The sequence below is a fragment of the Pipistrellus kuhlii genome, unplaced genomic scaffold, assembly GCF_014108245.1.
Source record: "Pipistrellus kuhlii isolate mPipKuh1 unplaced genomic scaffold, mPipKuh1.p scaffold_m20_p_5, whole genome shotgun sequence".
NCBI lineage: Eukaryota > Metazoa > Chordata > Mammalia > Chiroptera > Vespertilionidae > Pipistrellus > Pipistrellus kuhlii.
The window spans coordinates 44,390,423-44,408,714 of record NW_023425551.1 but is presented as its reverse complement, the minus strand read 5'-3'; the positions used below and the strand labels follow the sequence as shown (position 1 = coordinate 44,408,714).

The 18,292-nt window shown below is 43.4% G+C and overlaps 2 protein-coding genes and 1 pseudogene across 3 annotated transcripts; all 3 read left to right on the top strand.

The window, feature by feature from the left end:
• Window positions 1-234: 234 nt before the first annotated feature.
• Window positions 235-10,351, top strand: LOC118705106 (ADP-ribosylation factor 1-like). 2 transcript variants are annotated; one of them, XM_045572774.1, is made up of 3 exons: window positions 235-676; window positions 8,417-8,566; window positions 9,512-10,351. In XM_045572774.1, the coding sequence occupies exon 3, from the start codon at window positions 9,513-9,515 to the stop codon at window positions 10,050-10,052; it is 540 nt and encodes a 179-aa protein (XP_045428730.1). In that variant the 5' UTR covers window positions 235-676; window positions 8,417-8,566; window position 9,512; the 3' UTR covers window positions 10,053-10,351. The 2 variants fall into 2 exon arrangements, with proteins under 2 accessions (XP_045428730.1, XP_036269256.1); XM_036413363.2 differs by lacking the exons at window positions 235-676; window positions 8,417-8,566 and adding an exon at window positions 6,168-6,407 and having other exon boundaries at window positions 9,476-10,351.
• Window positions 6,430-7,398, top strand: LOC118705105 (annotated as a pseudogene).
• Window positions 10,352-11,751: 1,400 nt separating the features above from the next.
• Window positions 11,752-12,767, top strand: LOC118705104 (ADP-ribosylation factor 1-like). Its single transcript, XM_036413361.2, has one exon. The coding sequence runs from the start codon at window positions 12,044-12,046 to the stop codon at window positions 12,581-12,583; it is 540 nt and encodes a 179-aa protein (XP_036269254.1). The 5' UTR covers window positions 11,752-12,043; the 3' UTR covers window positions 12,584-12,767.
• Window positions 12,768-18,292: the final 5,525 nt, after the last annotated feature.

Here is an 18,292-nt window from a genome sequence, read left to right as displayed (position 1 = left end):
ACGTCCCGCTTCTGGCGGGACAGTCCCGATTTTTGTTAACAAAAGCGGGACGTCTGGTCACCTTACCTTAGAGGCCCTGCTGGGTCCCCCTTCTAGCTGATCAGCTTCTTCCCTGAGTACGTCCTGCAGACGGAACGGGTCCTGGAAAAGGCTCGGCTGCATGGAGAGTCCTCCACGGCGGGAAACATCCAAATCCCCACCCGGGGTGTCCTTGCCCCGCGAGGCGGGCGTCCTCCCGGGGAGCGGCAGAGGGGACCGCGCCGGGGCCTGGAGCCCGCGGGCAGGGAGGCTGCTGCGCGCGGCCCGGCCGGCAGGGGGCGTGGGACCCGGAAACCCCAGGCTTGTCTTCGCCTGCAGACGGAAGCTGCCGCAGGCCCGGCCCTGCAGACCTGGCCTCGCCCCGAGCCTCCGGGGCCTCTCCCCGCCGCTCACAGGCCCTCCTGGCTTCACGCTCAGGGTCCTCGGGGGAGGGCAGCCTCTTCCTGGAGCCCCACCCAGACGTCCTCCAGGAGGAGGCATCCTCCTCGGACCCTAGCACCCCATCTCCGGCTCCCGGAGGGGACTGGTCTGGCAGCGGAACACCCCCTCGCGCTCAGAGTCTTGTGGAGGCCGAGCTCCATCCAGGTCCGGCTCCGGGCCCTCCGGCCGCAGCAGCGACCCGCCCGCACCGAGCGAGGTCTGTGCCCGCGTCCGCCCCGCCGCCCGCTCCCTCCGCGGCCAGGCCTTGGTTGTGTCCGGGTCCGGGGGTGTCTCCCCGCCGTGCTGGGGAGAGGGTGTTCAAGGAACCCCAGCATCTGCCTGCCTGGAACGGACTGGGTGTGCCCGAGGGGCAGCGGGTGGGGGTGCAGAACTGACAGATGCAGGTCTGTCCGCCCTTCTTGCTGGGGCTGCTGTGTGAGGGGCGAAGGCGGGTGTGTGTGTGTGTGTGTGTGTGTGTGTGTGTGTGTGTGTGTTAGGGTTAGGGTTACAGAGCTTCTCAGGTTCAGAACAGTGTGTAGGAAGTTGTTTGTACACGTGGGCAATGCTTACACTTAGAGGAGAAGGCCAAATATAGGAAACTACAAGAAAACATGAGTAATTCAGAGAAAGTAACAGTACATAGTTGAGAACTGGTGTAGATCAGGTGGAAAAGACTTCTCCAAGTCAGTCGTTAGTGTAGAAAGGGGAGATGTGTAGGTGTCAGGTCTTGAGGATTTGCTGCTCCTGGGCATGCCCAGGCTGGGGGGCACCCTTGGGTCCCTTCTCAGCGGCCAGGCTGGTTGTACACCTTCTTTTTAAAAATATATATATATTATTGATCTTTTTACAGAGAGGAAGAGAGAGGGACAGAGAGCTAGAAACATCCATGAGAGAGAAACATCTATCAGCTGCCTCCTGCACACCCCCAACCGGGGATGTGCCCACAACCAAGGTACATGCCCTTGACCGGAATCGAACCTGGGACCTTTCAGTCCGCAGGTGGATGTTCTATCCACTGAGCCAAACCGGCTTTGGCATGTCCACCTTCTTGATTCAAAGCTTGGGCAACCCCACAGCCTGCACATCCAGTTCCACCTCCTAGGCCTGGGGGTAGGCAGGGGCCTCTGATGGCTGAGCGGAGGGTGGCAGGCCCGGAGCGGGGCCGCAGCCTGGAGCTGCCCTTCGTGGGCCGCACAGTGTAGGGCGCCAGAGGGTGTCTGAGGAGAGCCGGGCAAAATTTATACTGTTAACGTTTACAGTTCAGTGGAGTTTAGTAAACTTATAGAATTATATAAACATCATCTAATTTTGAAACATTTTTATCAAAACAAAAACTTAGTTTTTAATCCCCAAAAGAAACCCCATGCTCATTAGTAGTCACTCACTATTCCCTATTTCCCCCAAGCCCTTGGTATCTACTAATTTACTTCTTTCTCTATGAATTTACCTTTTCTGGACATTTAATATAAATGAAATTTACAATATGTGGACTTTTATGTCTGGCTTCTTTCACTGAGCACAATGTTGTTGTTGTTGTTGTTGTTGTTGTTTAATTGATTTCAGAGAAGAAGGAAGAGGGAGAGAGAGAGACATCAATGATGAGAGAGAATCATTGATTGACTGCATCCTGCATGCCCCCTACTGAGGACTGAGCCTGCAACCCTGGGCATGTGTCCTTGACCGAAATCAAACATGGGACCCTTCAGTCTATAGGCCGACACTCTGTCCATTGAGCCAAGGCTGAGCATAATGTTTTCAAGGTTCATCCATGTATTGCTTATATCAGTATTTTATTCCCTTTTATAGACAAACACTATTCCATTGTATGGATATGCCAAATCTTGTTTATCCATCCATTAATTGATGGACATTTGGCTATCATAAATAATGCTACTCTGAACATTTATGTATCAGTTTCTGTGTATAGATATGCTTTCAATTCTCTTGGTTGCATACTTAAGGGTGGTACTGTTGGGTCATAAATAACTCTGTTTAACAATTTGAGGGATTAATAAACTGTTTTTCCAAAGTAGCAGCACCACGTTTTCACCCCACCAGCAGCGCATAAGAGCTCTAATTTCTGCACACCCTCACCAGCACCTGCCATTCTCTTCTTTATTCTAGCAAGCCTAGTGAATGTGAAATGCTATCTCTTAGTGGTTTTTATTTGCATTTCACTAATCCTATACAATAAAAGGCTAATATGCAAATGGTCGTGATGCTCACGCTGTAACAACTGATCAGCAGGAGGCTGCATGTGCAGCAGGCGTGGGTGGGCGAGGCTGCATGTGTGGTAAGGTGCACATGGGTGGGTGGGGACTTGATGCCCAGCGCCGGCAGGGGACATGATGCTGCGTTATTTTTCATATACATTTTACTAATTTTTTCTCATCTCTGACACTTCTGTTATAGAGAAAGGGCAAATAGCAATATTAAAGTAGTTTCTCTAATTAATTCCCTTTTGATGTGCACAAATTTTGTGCACTGGGCCACTAATGACATTGAACCTCTTCATTTACTTATTGACCATCTGTATATCTTCTTTGGAGAAATGTGTATTAAAATCCTTTGCTCATTTTTAAAGTGGTGGTATTTGTCTTTTTATTGTAGGATTGTAAGAGTTCTTTATAGATTCTGGATATGAATGCATTTCCAGATATGTAAGTCACAAATAATTTCTCCCTTCAGTGCATTGGGTTCTATCCTTAATTCTAAACCTTGGCAAATTATTTCATTTTTGTCATCTGGAAAACGATTGAGTTCAGAAGTTTGTAGGATTTACAAATTAGGGTGCATATACACTGGGAGCAGACATCTGTAACCCAGGAATAGAAGACACCAAGGATTCATGTAGTTCATCTTCTAAAATGCCAATATTATTTGAAGGTTTTAGGGTAAGCAGAATCTTGGTTTTCTATGTGTGAAAGTAGAGAGAGAAGAAAAACTGCACTAAGCAAACAGAACTGTTGACATGTTTAGAACCAGGTGGCAGTGGTATTGCAGTATGTCAAGTAATCTGGGAGAGTGGACTTTAGAAAGATAAATCGTGCCTGATCATTGGAAACTGAGAGCTGAGCCTTCAAAAGCTTTTAAAAGTTATTTTATGGCTTTTAACTTTTGATCACTTAAAAATCATTAGCTCACAGTTCTGGCCAGTGTTTCTCAGTGCTTAGAGTGTCAGCCTTCACACCGAAAGGTTGCAGGTTCTCTCCCTGCCCCTGGTAGGAGTGCATGCAGGGTGCATGCAGGATGCACCCCTCCCTTCTTTCCACTCTCTCTGAAAAAGCAATGGGGGGAAAAAATTTAATCATTAACTCACACAAATGAGCTTACCTTCCTGCTGCCATTATTTTTTATTTTTTTATTAATTTTATTTACTAGATTGTGTTTAGTTCCATTTCCTATCATGGTCAGTTCCCTGAAAATACAAATAGGTTTAGGATCATGTTTTTTTTTTTTATTGCTAGTATTATTTTTTTTAATTTACTTCTCAGAGTAGAATAATTTTGTAAAACTAAATGTTCTACACCAAACATGAATAGGTAGTTAAACACAGGAAGTTGAAGTAAAATGGTTAAAAGGGAAAAAAAAGAAAGAAGAAAAAAAAAAAAAAGGCAAAATAATGAGATTTCAGAATAACCTGAAATGACAGACAGTTGAAACAAACATTGCATTGGTTGTCTGGGGTACCCCAGGGTGAATTTGAGGGGACAGAAGATGTTAATAAATACCACCTCTACAGCCACAACTACTGAATCATTAGGAAGGAGTATAGGCTATTCTCAGCTATTTATTTAAAATATGTGCACAAAGCAAAATCTTACGTTTTTTTCTGCCATAATACTTTAAATTTTCAATAGCCTTTTATATATTCTTTTCTTTTTTTAATAGCATCTTGATTTGTTTCATAAATGTACTGTCCTCCTAATGCCCAGAGGCTATTAAGTAGAGGGGCTTTTTAAAACCTTCCATTCTGTCTCTGTGACCTTCTTTTCATTCCTGTTTGCTTTGAGCCTCAAAAATCTGGTGATCCTTGCCTGACTGTGGACACTTTAGTATAGCAATAAGAATCTGATTGTAAGCTCTGTGTGCATGCATGTGTTATTGGCTAGTGAGTATCAATATTGGATGATATGGCCAGGCTATGTCTTAAAGAACCCTGGTGTCAGGATTTAACCTAATCACATCATATGCACTTATTGTACATGCAAAGAATAACTGTAATATTGTTAACTTATTAGTTAAGCTAAAATATCAACCTTTTTTCCCCCTGAAACTCAAAAAACTAATTATATCATTTTAAATATAACACATAGCAATGAGTCATATTTGGCTGCAAATCATAATCAATATCTCAGGGAAAATTTGGCAAAATATCAACATCACAACTTCATTTTGAGCTTCTCTGTGAAGGAGATTGTGGTTGTTTTTCAGCTGTGCATCTCAAATATTCTTTTGGTCTTTCTCTGTATGGTCAGAAATATTTTAAAATGACATAACTAAGGGAATATCAGTGTTATCTTCTTATACAAATCTTAAATTTTTAAGGATAAAATAAGAACATGGTAAAGATAACTCAGGCAATGTTGATTTGACTGTTTTGTAAAAATCCTCAATCTTTCTGGATGTTATAAGGACATGGAAATGTTCTTTCTTAAGAAGAATTAACAGAAAATCATCAGCCAAATCTCATTTTTGTTTCATTTTTTTAATATATTTTTATTGAATTTTTAGCGAGAGGAAGGGAGAGAGATAGAGAGTTAGAATCATCGATGAGAGAGAGTCATCGATCAGCTGCCTCTTGCACACACCCTACTAGGGACGTGCCCGCAACCAAGGTACGTGCCCTTGACCAGAATCGAACCCGGGACCTTATAGTCAGCAGGCCGCGCTCTATGCACTGAGCCAAACCGGTTTTGGCTCACTTTTGTTTTTATGTTCTGGGGTTTTAAACTACAAAAAAAAAGAAAAAGAAAATCTCTACACAATTTTACTTGGGCTTGAAAATTATAATTACTTCTCTAAAACAAGTATTTGTTCTGTAACCTTTTAACATCGTACAGTAGAAAGAGCCCTGGTGGCTGAAATTCTGCTTTATCATCTCACCCTACGTCCAAATACTGTAAAAATTGGGCGACTTCTTTTGAGTGGCTAAGTGGTGAGCATCGACCCAGGCACCAAAAGGTTACCGGTTTGATTCCCGGTCACTGCACTTAGCAGATTTCAGGTTCATCCCCGTCCCAAACAGGAGGGATCCGGAGAGTTTCCATAGGTTATCTCGCTTTTCTTGGATTTCTGGAACTGCAGAGACAAAAAGAATAATGCTTTATATATGATGCAATGTCCTGGGTTGGCCAAACTTCTCAGAGTAGTCCCTGAAGTGGTCCTCAGCGATTCCTTAGGTGCCTTGCCACTGGGGGGTCATCATCATAGTCAGGAGCCACCCAGAGGACTGTCTAGTACACATGTGTCAAACACAAGGCCCGCGGGCCAAATCCGTCCCGCCAGGCCTTGCAATGTGGCCCGCACCGCGCTGTCATCACTGCACTCTGCTGCGTTTCCATCACAATGACAGTTTATGACTGTTCAGTAAACCATTCGGCCCGCGATTTAGGCTGGATTTTAGATTTTGGCCCCTTCTCTGATTGAGTTCGACACCCCTAGTCTAGTAAGTCAGTTCTGTTGAACCAGGATGAGGGTGATGAATCATCTAATCTAGACCAATTGAAACTGCACCTGTTCTCTCTCTGGACTTTGAACTTCAGATAAACAGTAAGTTAGTTGATAGTGATAGTGGAAGTGGAGATACACAAAAGCACAAACAGAAAGAGGGGTTGAGTCACGGCAATGACAGAGCATTAGAGTAAGGATCAACAAACATCTGTTAAGAGTGACACGACAGAGCCAAAGCCTGGCTCAGAGCAGCAGCAGCACCGTGGCTGCCAAAGGTTTCTCTGATCAGTGTCTCTCCCTCTGGTCTACAACATGGGAAACATCTTTGCAAACCTCTTCAAGGGCCTTTTTGGCAAAAAAAGAAATGCGCCTACTCATGGTGGGACTGGACGCTGCTGGGAAGACCACCATCCTGTACAAACTGAAGCTGGGTGAGGTCGTGAACACCATTCCCACCATAGGTTTCAACGTGGAGACTGTGGAGTATAAGAACATCAGCTTTGTCGTGTGGGACGTAAACAGCCAGGACAAGATCCGGCCTCTGTGGAGCCACTACAGCCAAAACAGTTATGGTCTCATCTTTGTGGTTGACAGCACTGACCAAGAACGCATGGATGAGGCCAGACAGGAGATGATGCGGATGATGACTGAGATGAAGGATGTTGTCCTGCTCGTGCTTGCAAACAAGCAGGACCTCCCCAATGCCATGGACACAGCTGAGATCACAGACAAGCTGGGCCTGCACTCTCTGCATGACAGGACCTGGTACCTTCAAGCCACCTCTGCCGTCACTGGGGCTGGGCTCTATGAGGGACTGGACTGGCTGGCCAATCAGTTCCAGAACCGGAGCTGAGCCGCACTCCTCTCTGCCCCCTGCTCCCTCCTTCACCCTTGCCTTCATGTCCACGTGGCAGATGTACCTCTGTGGTGTGAGTGCCAGAAGCTGTCCCCATGGTTGGTCTCGGTGTGCTTCATCGTGCTGTGCATGTGCAGGTGCAGTCTGCAACCTGGTTTTTATTTAAATGACTCTTGTTTCCAATGAGGCAGTTTCTGGTACTCACATGTGTTATGCAACAGAGGCAGCCAATCAGCCGATCCATGTTTCTCTTTCTTTCTCCAAAAATCAATAAAAACACATATTTACAAATTGGAGCACTGCAGTCTTTTCTAAAAATGAACTGAGCTGTCTTTCTCATGGGATTGTAGCTGACTAGAAGGACAGGATTAAATCGACTATTCTGGGATCTGAAAATAAAGATTTGACATAGTATGTTTCAGTCCATTTTCATTATTTTAAATTCCTTGGAAGTAAGTTCTAATTTTCTGAAAATGTCAAATGAAATAACTAAAGGTAAATAAATTGACTGGAGGCGGTGATTTCCATGGAGGCGAACAAATTTCCATGTTTCTAAACTGAACAAGAGTCAGAATATTTTTTTTCTATCAGCGGTTCTTACGCAAGTAAAAAAACAACTTAATTATTTGGGGGTTCTTTTGCTTTTGAAAGACAAATAAAACCTGCAATTAATTTGACTTTAAAATTAAGAACATCAAAAAAAAACTTTACTAAACCATGGAAATAAATTTTCTCTTTAAATTGACCCTTTTGGATTTTCATATTCTGTCATTTCTCTCCAAATGAACCAGATTGAAAGTCTGGGAGCCATCTCTTTTATTCTACCTTCTTCTTACAGCTCACTTTCATACTTCTAGCCTATCTGCACTAGATTCATGTTGTCAGTCATCAAGTCTCAGGATTGTATTCCTTGTGCACCATTCCATTTCCTCTGAATATCTTAGCCTGTGTCCTCAGGTGTCTCAGTGTTAAGTTATTATGATTTGTCTCACTGCCTCCAAACTCTGGGGCAGTTTCAAGCTTATTTGCCTAATGAGTCAGGTAAGTAAAGAGTAAAGTGACCAGATGCCCCAATTTTTAACAATTTGTTCCTCGTCCCACGGCATTTTAAAAAAGTTCCAATTTTTGGAAAGAATGCATGACAAGCTAGGGAACCCTGGGAGAAAGGGAAGGGAATATATGGTTTTTGGCGGCCATGTGGCTATTTAGCCAGGATATGAGTTTTATATTATTTTTGTTAATTTTATAATGTTAAACTTTAATAATAACAAATAATTGTTGAGAATTGATTATCAAGAACTGCTTATCAAAGTTCACATTGTTGATCAGTTGTTAGAATTCGACCACCATTGTTTGGACTTACTGAAGAATGGCAATTTGCCTCTTTTGGATTTTCATATTCCTGTCATTTCTCTCCAAATGAATCAGATTGAAAGTCTGGGAGCCATCTCATTTTTGGGGATTCGCAACGATGAAAACATTTTGTAACTGCCTCTCAGATGATACACATCGTACTGCGTTCTAGTAAACTAGTTAAACAAGTGATGACCTTACAAATCAGCTATTCAGATAATATAGGTAAGTAATATTTTTTATTTCATAAATACATTAATTTTCTTGAATTTAGCAGACAGTACTCATTATCTATATTTTATAGTGGCAGCAAAAAGTCTAGTGTCGGCCTTGAAAGTGACACAACTATACATAATTTTTATTTATTTATTATATTTGTATGTTGTACTTATATTAAATTTTTAAAAAATATATTACAATATTATTTTTGCATTCTATGAAACTTTTTGTTCTCCATATAGACCAAATTTTTAACCAAGAACCCACCCACCCCCCACCCCCACCCCAGTCAATGGTGTCCTGCTTTACCAATGTTAAAATCTGGTCACCTTAGTAAAGAGTGAAATGAGCTGGATGAGCACAGGCCTCTTTAAAAGTTTCTATTCAGCTGCGGTGAATTGTTGCTTCATGAGGGCTGATGGGGCAGTATTGAGAGAAATCCAACTTTCCAAGAAAAGCCAGAGATTCCACAGGCCCTCTCACTTCCCTTGGGTTTCTAGAATTGCAGCGACAAAAAGAAGGATGCTCTGTGCCTGGGAGATAGGTTATGCAAGGTGCTGGATTGGCCAAACTTCTTGAAGTGGTCCCTGAAGTGGTCCTCTATGGCTCCTTATAGATATGTACCTTGCCACCCTGGCTCATTACCTAGCCAAGTACCACCCAGAGGAGTGTCTAGTAAGAGTTCTGTTGACCCAGGATGATGGTGATGAATCATCTAATCTAGACCAATCAAAACTGAATCAGTCACTTGTTCTCTGTGGACTTTGAACTTTTAAATAGTGAGTAAATTGTAAGTGACACAGCAATGAAAAGAATTAGAATAAGGATCAACAAATATCTGCTAAAGAGTGACAAAATAGAACGGAAGCCAGGCTCAGAGCAGCAGCAGCAGCAGCAGCACCGTGGCTGCCAAAGGTTTCTCTGACCAGTGTCTCTCTCTCTGGTCTACAGCATGGGAAACATCTTTGCAAACCTCTTCAAGGGCCTTTTTGGCAATAAAGAAATGGTCCTTCTCATGGTGGGACTGGACGCTGCTGGGAAGACCACTCTCCTATACAAACTGAAGCTGGGCAAGGTCCTGACCACCACTCCCACGATAGGTTTCAACCTGGAGACTGTGGAGTATAAGAACATCAACTTCGTCGTGTGGGACTTACACAGCCAGGACAAGAGCCGGTTTATGTGGAACTACTACTGCCCAGGCAAACATGGTCTCATCTTTGTGGTTGACAGCACTGACCAAGAACGCATGGATGAGGCCAGACAGGAGATGATGCGGATGATGACTGAGATGAAAGATGTTGTCCTGCTCGTGCTTGCAAACAAGCAGGACCTCCCCAATGCCATGGACGCAGCTGAGATCACAGACAAGCTGGGCCTGCACTCTCTGCATGACAGGACCTGGTACCTTCAAGCCACCTCTGCCATCACTGGGGCTGGGCTCTATGAGGGACTGGACTGGCTGGCCAATCAATTCCAGAACCGGAGCTGAGCCGCACTCCTCTCTGCCACCTGCTCCCTCCTTCACCCTTGCCTTCATGTCCACGTGGCAGATGTACCTCTGTGGTGTGAGTGCCAGAAGCTGTCCCCATGGTTGGTCTCGGTGTGCTTCATCGTGCTGTGCATGTGCAGGTGCAGCCTGCAACCTGGTTTTTATTTAAATGACTCTTGTTTCCAATGAGGCAGTTTCTGGTACTCACATGTGTTATGCAACAGAGGCAGCCAATCAGCCGATCCATGTTTTTCTTTCTCTCTCCAAAAATCAATAAAAACACATATTTATAAATTGGAGCACTGCAGTCTTTTCTAAAAATGAACTGAGTTGTCTTTCTCATGGGATTGTAGCTGACTAGAAGGACAGGATTAAATCAACTATTCTGGGATCTGAAAATAAAGATTTGACAAGGTATGTTTCAATCCATTTTCTTTATTTTAAATTCCTTGGAAGTAAGTTATTTTCTGAAAATGTCAAATGAAATAACCAAAGGTAAATAAATTGACTGGAGGCAGTGATTTCCATGGAGGTAAACAAATTTCCATGTTTCCACACTGAACAAGAGTAAAAAAATTTTTTTCTATCAGTGGTTCATAAGAAATTAAAATAACAACTTATTTGGGGGTTCTTTTGCTTTTGAGAGACAAACAAAACCTGCAATTAATTTGACTTTAAAATTAAGAACATCAAAAAAAAACTTTACTAAACCATGGAAATAAATTTTCTCTTTAAATTGACCCTTTTGGATTTTCATATTCCTGTCATTTCTCTCCAAATGAACCAGATTGAAAGTCTGGGAGCCATCTCTTTTATTCTACCTTCTTCTTACAGCTCACTTTCATACTTCTAGCCTATCTGCACTAGATTCATGTTGTCAGTCACCAAGTCTCAGGATTGTATTCCTTGTGCATCATTCCATTTCCTCTGAATATCTTAGCCTGTGTCCTCAGGTGTCTCACTGTTAAGTTATTATGATTTGTCTCACTGCCTCCAAACTCTGGCACAGTTTCAAGCTTATTTGCCTGAAGAGTCAGGTAAGTAAAGAGTGAAATGAGCTGGATGAGCACAGGCCTCTTTAAAAGTCTCTACTCAGCTGCGGTCAATTGTTGCTTCATGAGGGCTGATGGGGCAGTATTGAGAGAAATCCAACTTTCCAAGAAAAGCCAGAGATTCCACAGGCTCTCTCACTTCCCTTGGGTTCCTAGAATTGCAGCGACAAAAAGAAGGATGCTCTGTGCCTGGGAGATAGGTTATGCAAGGTGCTGGATTGGCCAAACTCCCTGAAGTGGTCCTCTATGACTCCTTATAGATATGTACCTTGCCACCCTGGCTCGTTACCTAGCCAAGTACCCGTATTTTCCGGCTTATAAGACAACCCCCTAATTTTACAGTTAAAATATAGGTTTAGGCCTATATTCGCTGTATAAGACTACCCCCCACTTCCGAGGCAACACCAGTTCTTTTTTTTAATAGGCCGCCTCTCTGACTCTGGCCAATCTGAGCAGGCGTACACTGTGTTCTATTATAGTAAAAAGCCTGGTCAGATTAGCCAGAGTCAGAGAGGCGACCTATTAAAAAAAGAACTGGTGTTGCCTCGGAAGTGAGGGGTAGTCTTATACAGCGAATGTAGGCCTAAACCTATGTTTTAACTGTAAAATTAGTGGGTCGTCTTATACACCGGAAAATACGGCACCACCCAGAGGAGTGTCTAGTAAGAGTTCTGTTGACCCAGGATGATGGTGATGAATCATCTAATCTAGACCAATCAAAACTGTACCAGTCACTTGCTCTCTGTGGACTTTGAACTTTTAAGTAGGTAGTAAATTGCAAGTGACACAGCAATGAAAAGAATTAGAATAAGGATCAACAAATATCTGCTAAAGAGTGACAAAATAGAACGGAAGCCTGGCTCGGAGCAGCAGCAGCAGCAGCAGCACCGTGGCTGCCAAGGATTTCTCTGACCAGTGTGTCTCCCTCTGGTCTACAGCATGGGAAACATCTTTGCAAACCTCTTCAAGGGCCTTTTTGGCAAAAAAGAAATGTGTATTCTCATGGTGGGACTGGACGGTGCTGGGAAGACCACCATCCTGTACAAACTGAAGCTGGGTGAGATCTTGACCACCATTCCCACGATAGGTTTCAACGTGGAGACTGTGAAGTATAAGAACATCAGCTTTGTCGTGTGGGACGCGAGCAGCCAGGACAAGATCCGGCCTCTGTGGCGCCACTGCTGCCCAAATGGACAAGGGCTCATCTTTGTGGTTGACAGCACTGACCAAGAACGCATGGATGAGGCCAGAGAGGCGCTCATGTGGATGATGGTGGAGTTCACAGATATCATCCTGCTTGTATTTGCAAACAAGCAGGACCTCCCCAATGCCATGGACACAGCTGAGATCACAGACAAGCTGGGCCTGCACTCTCTGCATGACAGAACCTGGTACCTTCAAGCCACCTCTGCCATCACTGGGGCTGGACTCCATGAGGGACTGGACTGGCTGGCCAATCAATTCCAGAACCGAAACTGAGCTGCACTCCTCTCTGCCCCCTGCTCCCTCCTTCACTCTTGCCTTACTCTCATGTGGCAGATGTACCTCTGTGGTGTGAGTGCCAGAAGCTGTCCCCATGATTGGTCTCAGTGTGCTTCATTATGCTGTGCATGTGCAAATGCAGCCTATATCTGGGTTTTTATTTAAATAGTTTTTGTTTCTGGAGAACCAAGATGGCATCATAGGTAAACACCTATACTTGTTGCCTCTCACAACCACATGAAAATTACAACTAAAAGGCAGAACAACTACCACCCAGAACTTCGAGAAAGCTGGCTGAGTGGAAGTTCCACAACCAGAGAAGTGAAGAAAGCACATTGAGACTGGTAAGAGGTGAAGAGGCATGAAAAGTGCTGGAACCTGAATGTGCTGATCTTTTAATCTGGAGGGAGATACAAGCTCCCGCTTGCTCTGAACTCCAGTTCTGGGCAAGACTCTGGGGGACCCAGGCACTTACGGGGAAAAACTGGACAGACTGACATCGGGACAGGATGGAGGGGGTGGCTTGCTCTCAGAGGTGCTCGTAGCAATCATTTTTTTGTACGGGGACTGGGGATGTGGAGACCCGAGGATCTCTGAGATGCATGGCTGTCTGGTAGTCATTGCTGTTTGTTCTACCCTGGTGATTCCCAGACATCCCATCCCACCCAATTTACAACCCCACCCAAGCTGTGCACAGAGGTTTTTGCATATTAATGGCCTATCCTTTCTCCACCTAAAACCTGTCAAACTGCAGCTGGATTACAGAGCCCCAAAGCTTCCAAAATAAGGCCCAAGGCCCAGCAGCAGCAGCCAGCTTTGCTTCATGGTTAGGCCTCATCTGGGCACTTCCAAACCCAAAAAAGAAGGAATCTGCAGATCTCTCTGTAGCTCTTGCTGGGTGTCCCCAGACAGTGGCTGACATTGCACCTCCATGGAAATCCAAGAGCCAGTGTACCCAGTAGTATGAGACCATACTGGATTACAAATCTTCACATCCATGAGACACACTGAAGAGGCAGACTCATTGAGCACCAAAGCCTCACTGAAGCAAGTCCTGTATCATAAGGGTGTCTGTAGCACAGAAGTTCTCCCAGAGTAGACACAGCTGATCATCACAGCCAAATGGCCTGGAGGTTAATTCCTCCCAGTGATACCAACAACAATCAAGGCTTTCCTACAATAAGACTGTGCATACAGCTCACAAAGGGGTGAACCAAGAGTGTTCACCTCAAGTGACCAGGGAGACTGAGCCACTGGGCCACTGAGCCACTGAGACCTACCACACAAGGCCACTCTATCAACTCAAGGAGATTTAACAGATACCCAGAACATAGAAACAAACACAGGGAAGCAGCCAAAATGCAGAGGTAAAGAAACAAGTCACAAATGAAAGAAATGGATGAAAACAAAACACTGGATATAGCATTCAAAATCACAGTTATAAGGTTACTCAACAATCTTCTAGAGGGAGCAATTGAGGGGGGGAAGAGGATCACATTTGTAATAATCTGAACAATAAAGATTTATTTAAAAAAAAAATCTTCTAGAAACCCCCAAGAAAGTTAGTGAGACTTTCAAGGATATGGAAAAGGACCAGTCAGAAATTAAGCATACACTGACTAAAATAAAGAAGAGAGAGAGCAAGATATTGAAAACCTACTTGAAGAAATAATGAAAACTCCCCCTACCTGATGAAAGATATTGACTTACAAATCCAGGAAGTGGAAAGAACCCAAACAAGAGAATTCCAAAGAGGATCACACCAAGACATATAATAATTAAAATGCCAAGAGCAAAAGACAAAGAGAGAATCTTGAAAGCAGCAAGAGAAAAACAGTTAGTTATCAATAAGGGAGTGCCCATATGATTGTCAGCTGATTTCTCAACTATGCAGGCCAAAAGGGAATGGCAAGAAATGTATAAAGTGATGAATAGCAAGAAAGTACAACCAAGATTACCCTGCAAAGCTATCATTCAGAATTGAAGGTCAGATAAAGAGCATCACAGACAAGAAAAAGCTAAAGGAGTTCATCACCAACAAAATAGTATTATATGAAATGCTGAAGGGTATTCTTTAAGAAGAGAAAGAAGAAAAAAAAGATAAAGATAAAAAAATTATGATTAACAAAGTGATAATAAATACATATCTATCAACAAGTGAATTTAAAAATCAAATGAATAGAAAACCTGATGAACAGAACAGACTGGTGAATGTAATAGAATCAGGGGCATGAAACGGAGCAGACTATAATTCTCAGGGGAAGAGGTTATAGAGGGTGCAGGAAGAAATTGGACAAAGAGCTTACACCTATGAACGAGGTCAGTGTGTGTGGGGGAAGGCCTGGAGTGGGGTGGGAACCTGGTGGAGGGGAACTATGGGGGGCGGGGGGGGAGACACACATCTGTTATAATCTGAACAATAAAGATTTTTAAAAAATAGTTCTTGTTTCCAATGAGGCAGTTTCTGGTGCTCCTATGCAATATTACCCATGCAATATCATGCAAAGAAAGGTAGCCAATCATCTGACCAATGTTTCTCTCGATCTCTCTCTCCCCTCCTTTCTCTTTCTGAAAATCAATAAAAACATTTTTTTTAATTGTAGCACTGCAATTTTCTAAAAATGAAACATGCTGTTTTTCTCATAAAATTTTAGCTGACTAGAAGAACAGGATTAAATAGACTACTGGGACCTGAAAAATAAAGGAGATTTGACATTGTATGTTTCATTTTCACAGAAATGTTTAATTTTCCTTAATTTATTTTAAATTTCTTGTAAGTAGTTTGTCTTGTTTTCTGAAAATGCCAAGTGAAGTAACCAGAGATAAACAGATTGGACGCAAGAGGTAAACAGATTTCCATGGAGGAAAGTAGATTTCCATATTTTCATACTCAACAAGAGTAAGAACACTTTTTCTATCAGGGGTTCATAAGCAAGTAAAAAAAAAACAAACAAAAAAACTTATTTGGGGGTTCTTTTGTTTTTGAGAGACAAGACATAATTTGCAAATAACTTGACTTTAAGAACATCAAAAATAAAACCTTATTAAACCATGGAAGTAAATTTTCTCTTCAAATTACCTTTTTGGATTTTCATATTCCTGTCAAGGCTATCATTTCTCTCCAAATGAACCAGACTGCAAGTTTGAGAGCCATTTATTTTACTCTGCCTTCTTCTTACACCTCACCCTCATACCTCTACCTGGTCTGGTCCCTCAACTAGACTCATGTTGTCAGTCACTGAGTCCAGGATTGTATCCCAATGTGCCACATTCCATTTCCTCTGAATATCTTAGCCTGCCTCCTCAGGTGCCTTTAGCTCTTTCCCCCACTCTTTAATATCTGTTTTACTTTTCAATTAAAACAAAAAAAAAATCCTCTAAAGAAACTGTTGAGCCGAAACCGGTTTGGCTCAGTGGTAGAGCGTCGGTCTGAGGACTGAAAGGTCCCAGGTTCGATTCCGGCCAGAGGCATGTACATTGGTTGCAGGCACATCCCCAATAGGGGGTGTGCAAGAGGCAGCTGGTCGATGTTTCTCTCTCATCGATGTTTCTAGCTCTCTCTCTCCCTTCCTCTCTGTAAGAAAATCAATAAAATATATTAAAAAAAAAAAAAAAAGAAACTGTTGAATTAACAAAAGTAAAAGCAAGGCATGCTCTGGAATCAAAAGCTTCAAGGGCACCGAGGACTGTCCAATATTTACTTCAGCCTTGAACGTCCATGATTGGCTCTCTGAGCCCACACAACAGCATCGGACCTTTTCCTTTATACCATACTAGTGACCTGTTGCAGGAATATTCCTGCAAGGCTTCTGGCCAGCCACTGCCACCTCTCCTGCCCTTCCCCCCCCCCCCACTCTCCTGCTGTGGCGGGCAGGGTGGGGCAGGGTAGAATGGGTGGGGCATGCCCCACCTGTCCCAACCACCCCACCACACCTGTGGCCACCTCCGCCACCTTCTCCACAGCGCGTGCGTGCACTGCCACCACCGCTGCTTGCCTCACTCTGCACGCCCGACCCACTGCACCTGCTGCCACCGCCTCTGGGGCCACAAGTGCCACTGCTGCACCCCGCCCCACCCACATGCCCCACCGAGCCAGCCGCCCCCACTGCCTCCTACCGCTGCCGCCTCTGAGGCCACCCACAGCTGTTGCACGTCTTGCCCTGGCCCACACAAGCTGCCAGTGCTTTTTCTCCAGCAGCCACAGCACCTTGCTTTCCATTTTCTCTCCCTCTTCCTGCTATCCTGTCTTCAGTCTTCACTCCTCCCTCCCTCCGCGTACCCAAAATAACTGCCATCTTTGTTGGATTAATTTGCATACTCACTCTGATTGGTTGGTGGGTGTGGCTGGTGTATCAGAGTGATAGTTAATTTGCATATTACTCTATTATTAGGTAGGATAGCACAGATGAAACAAGGTTTGAATATTAAAATTAGACTTTACTAAGGGCCAATAGGAATTACAAGGAGTAACACAAAATCCAAAATTCATAAAACCTGGATTTCTCTCTTTTGGCAGTCCATTCCAGCTCATAGTCTCTTGGTGGCCACCATTTTAGCACCATTTACCCAGGTGGCCACAGCTGCAAGATTACTTTTCTTCTTCTTTTTTTTTTTAAAATAAATTATTTTTCATATTATTACAAATGTTCCTTCCCGGCCCCCTCCATTGCTCTCCTCCATCAGGTTCCCACCCCACCCTCTGCCCTTTCCCCACCCCCCATTGTCCTCATCTATAGATGCGCAGTTTATGTTCAGTCTCTTCCCACAACCCCCTCTCCCTTTTTCCCAAGAATCGTCAGTTCACTCTCCTTCCATACCTCTGATTCTATTATATTCAACAGTTAATATTGCTCATCAGATTTTTTTTTAATTTCCTTGTTTTTTTTAGATTCACTTGTGGATAGTTACGTATTTGTTGTTCATAATTTTTATCTTTATTTACTTTTTCTTCCGAAAGAACCTCCTTCAGCAATTCATATAATTCTGGTTTGGCGGTGATGAACTCCTTTAGCTTTTTTTTTTTATTAGTGAAGCTCTTTATCTGGCCTTCAATTCTGAGTGATAGCTTTGGTGGGTAGATTATCTTTGGCTATAGGTTCTTACTATTCATCACCTTGAATATTTCTTGCCATTCCCGTCTGGCCTGCATGGTTTCTGTTGAGAAATCATCTGAGAATCGTATAAGTGCTCCTTTATAGGTAACTACCTGCTTTGCTCTTGCTGCTTTTAATATTCTCTCTTTGTCTTTTGCTCTTGGAATTTTAATTATGATGTGTCTTGGTGTGGTCCTCCTTGAATTCCTTTTGTTTGGGGTTCTGCGGGCTTCCTGGACTTGTAAGTCTAATTCTTTCACCAGGTGGGGGAAGTTTTCTGTCACTATTTCTTTCAGTATGTTTTCAATATCATGCTCTCTCCCATCTTCTGGGACCCCCATAATTCTGATGTTGGTTCGCTTGAAGTTGTCCCAGAGTTTTCTTACATTATCTTCAATTTTCTGGATTCTCTTGCCTTCTTGCTTCTGCGGAGGATTATGTTCCAAATCTTTGACTTGATTCTTGCGATCTTCCATTCTGTTTTTAGGATTCTGTATAATATTTTTTATTTCAGACAATGTATTCTTTATTTCTTGTTGATTCCTTATTAATTCTAGTTGATCCCTTTTCATATCCTCATAGGTCTTATCGACCTTTTCTAGGAAATTCTTGA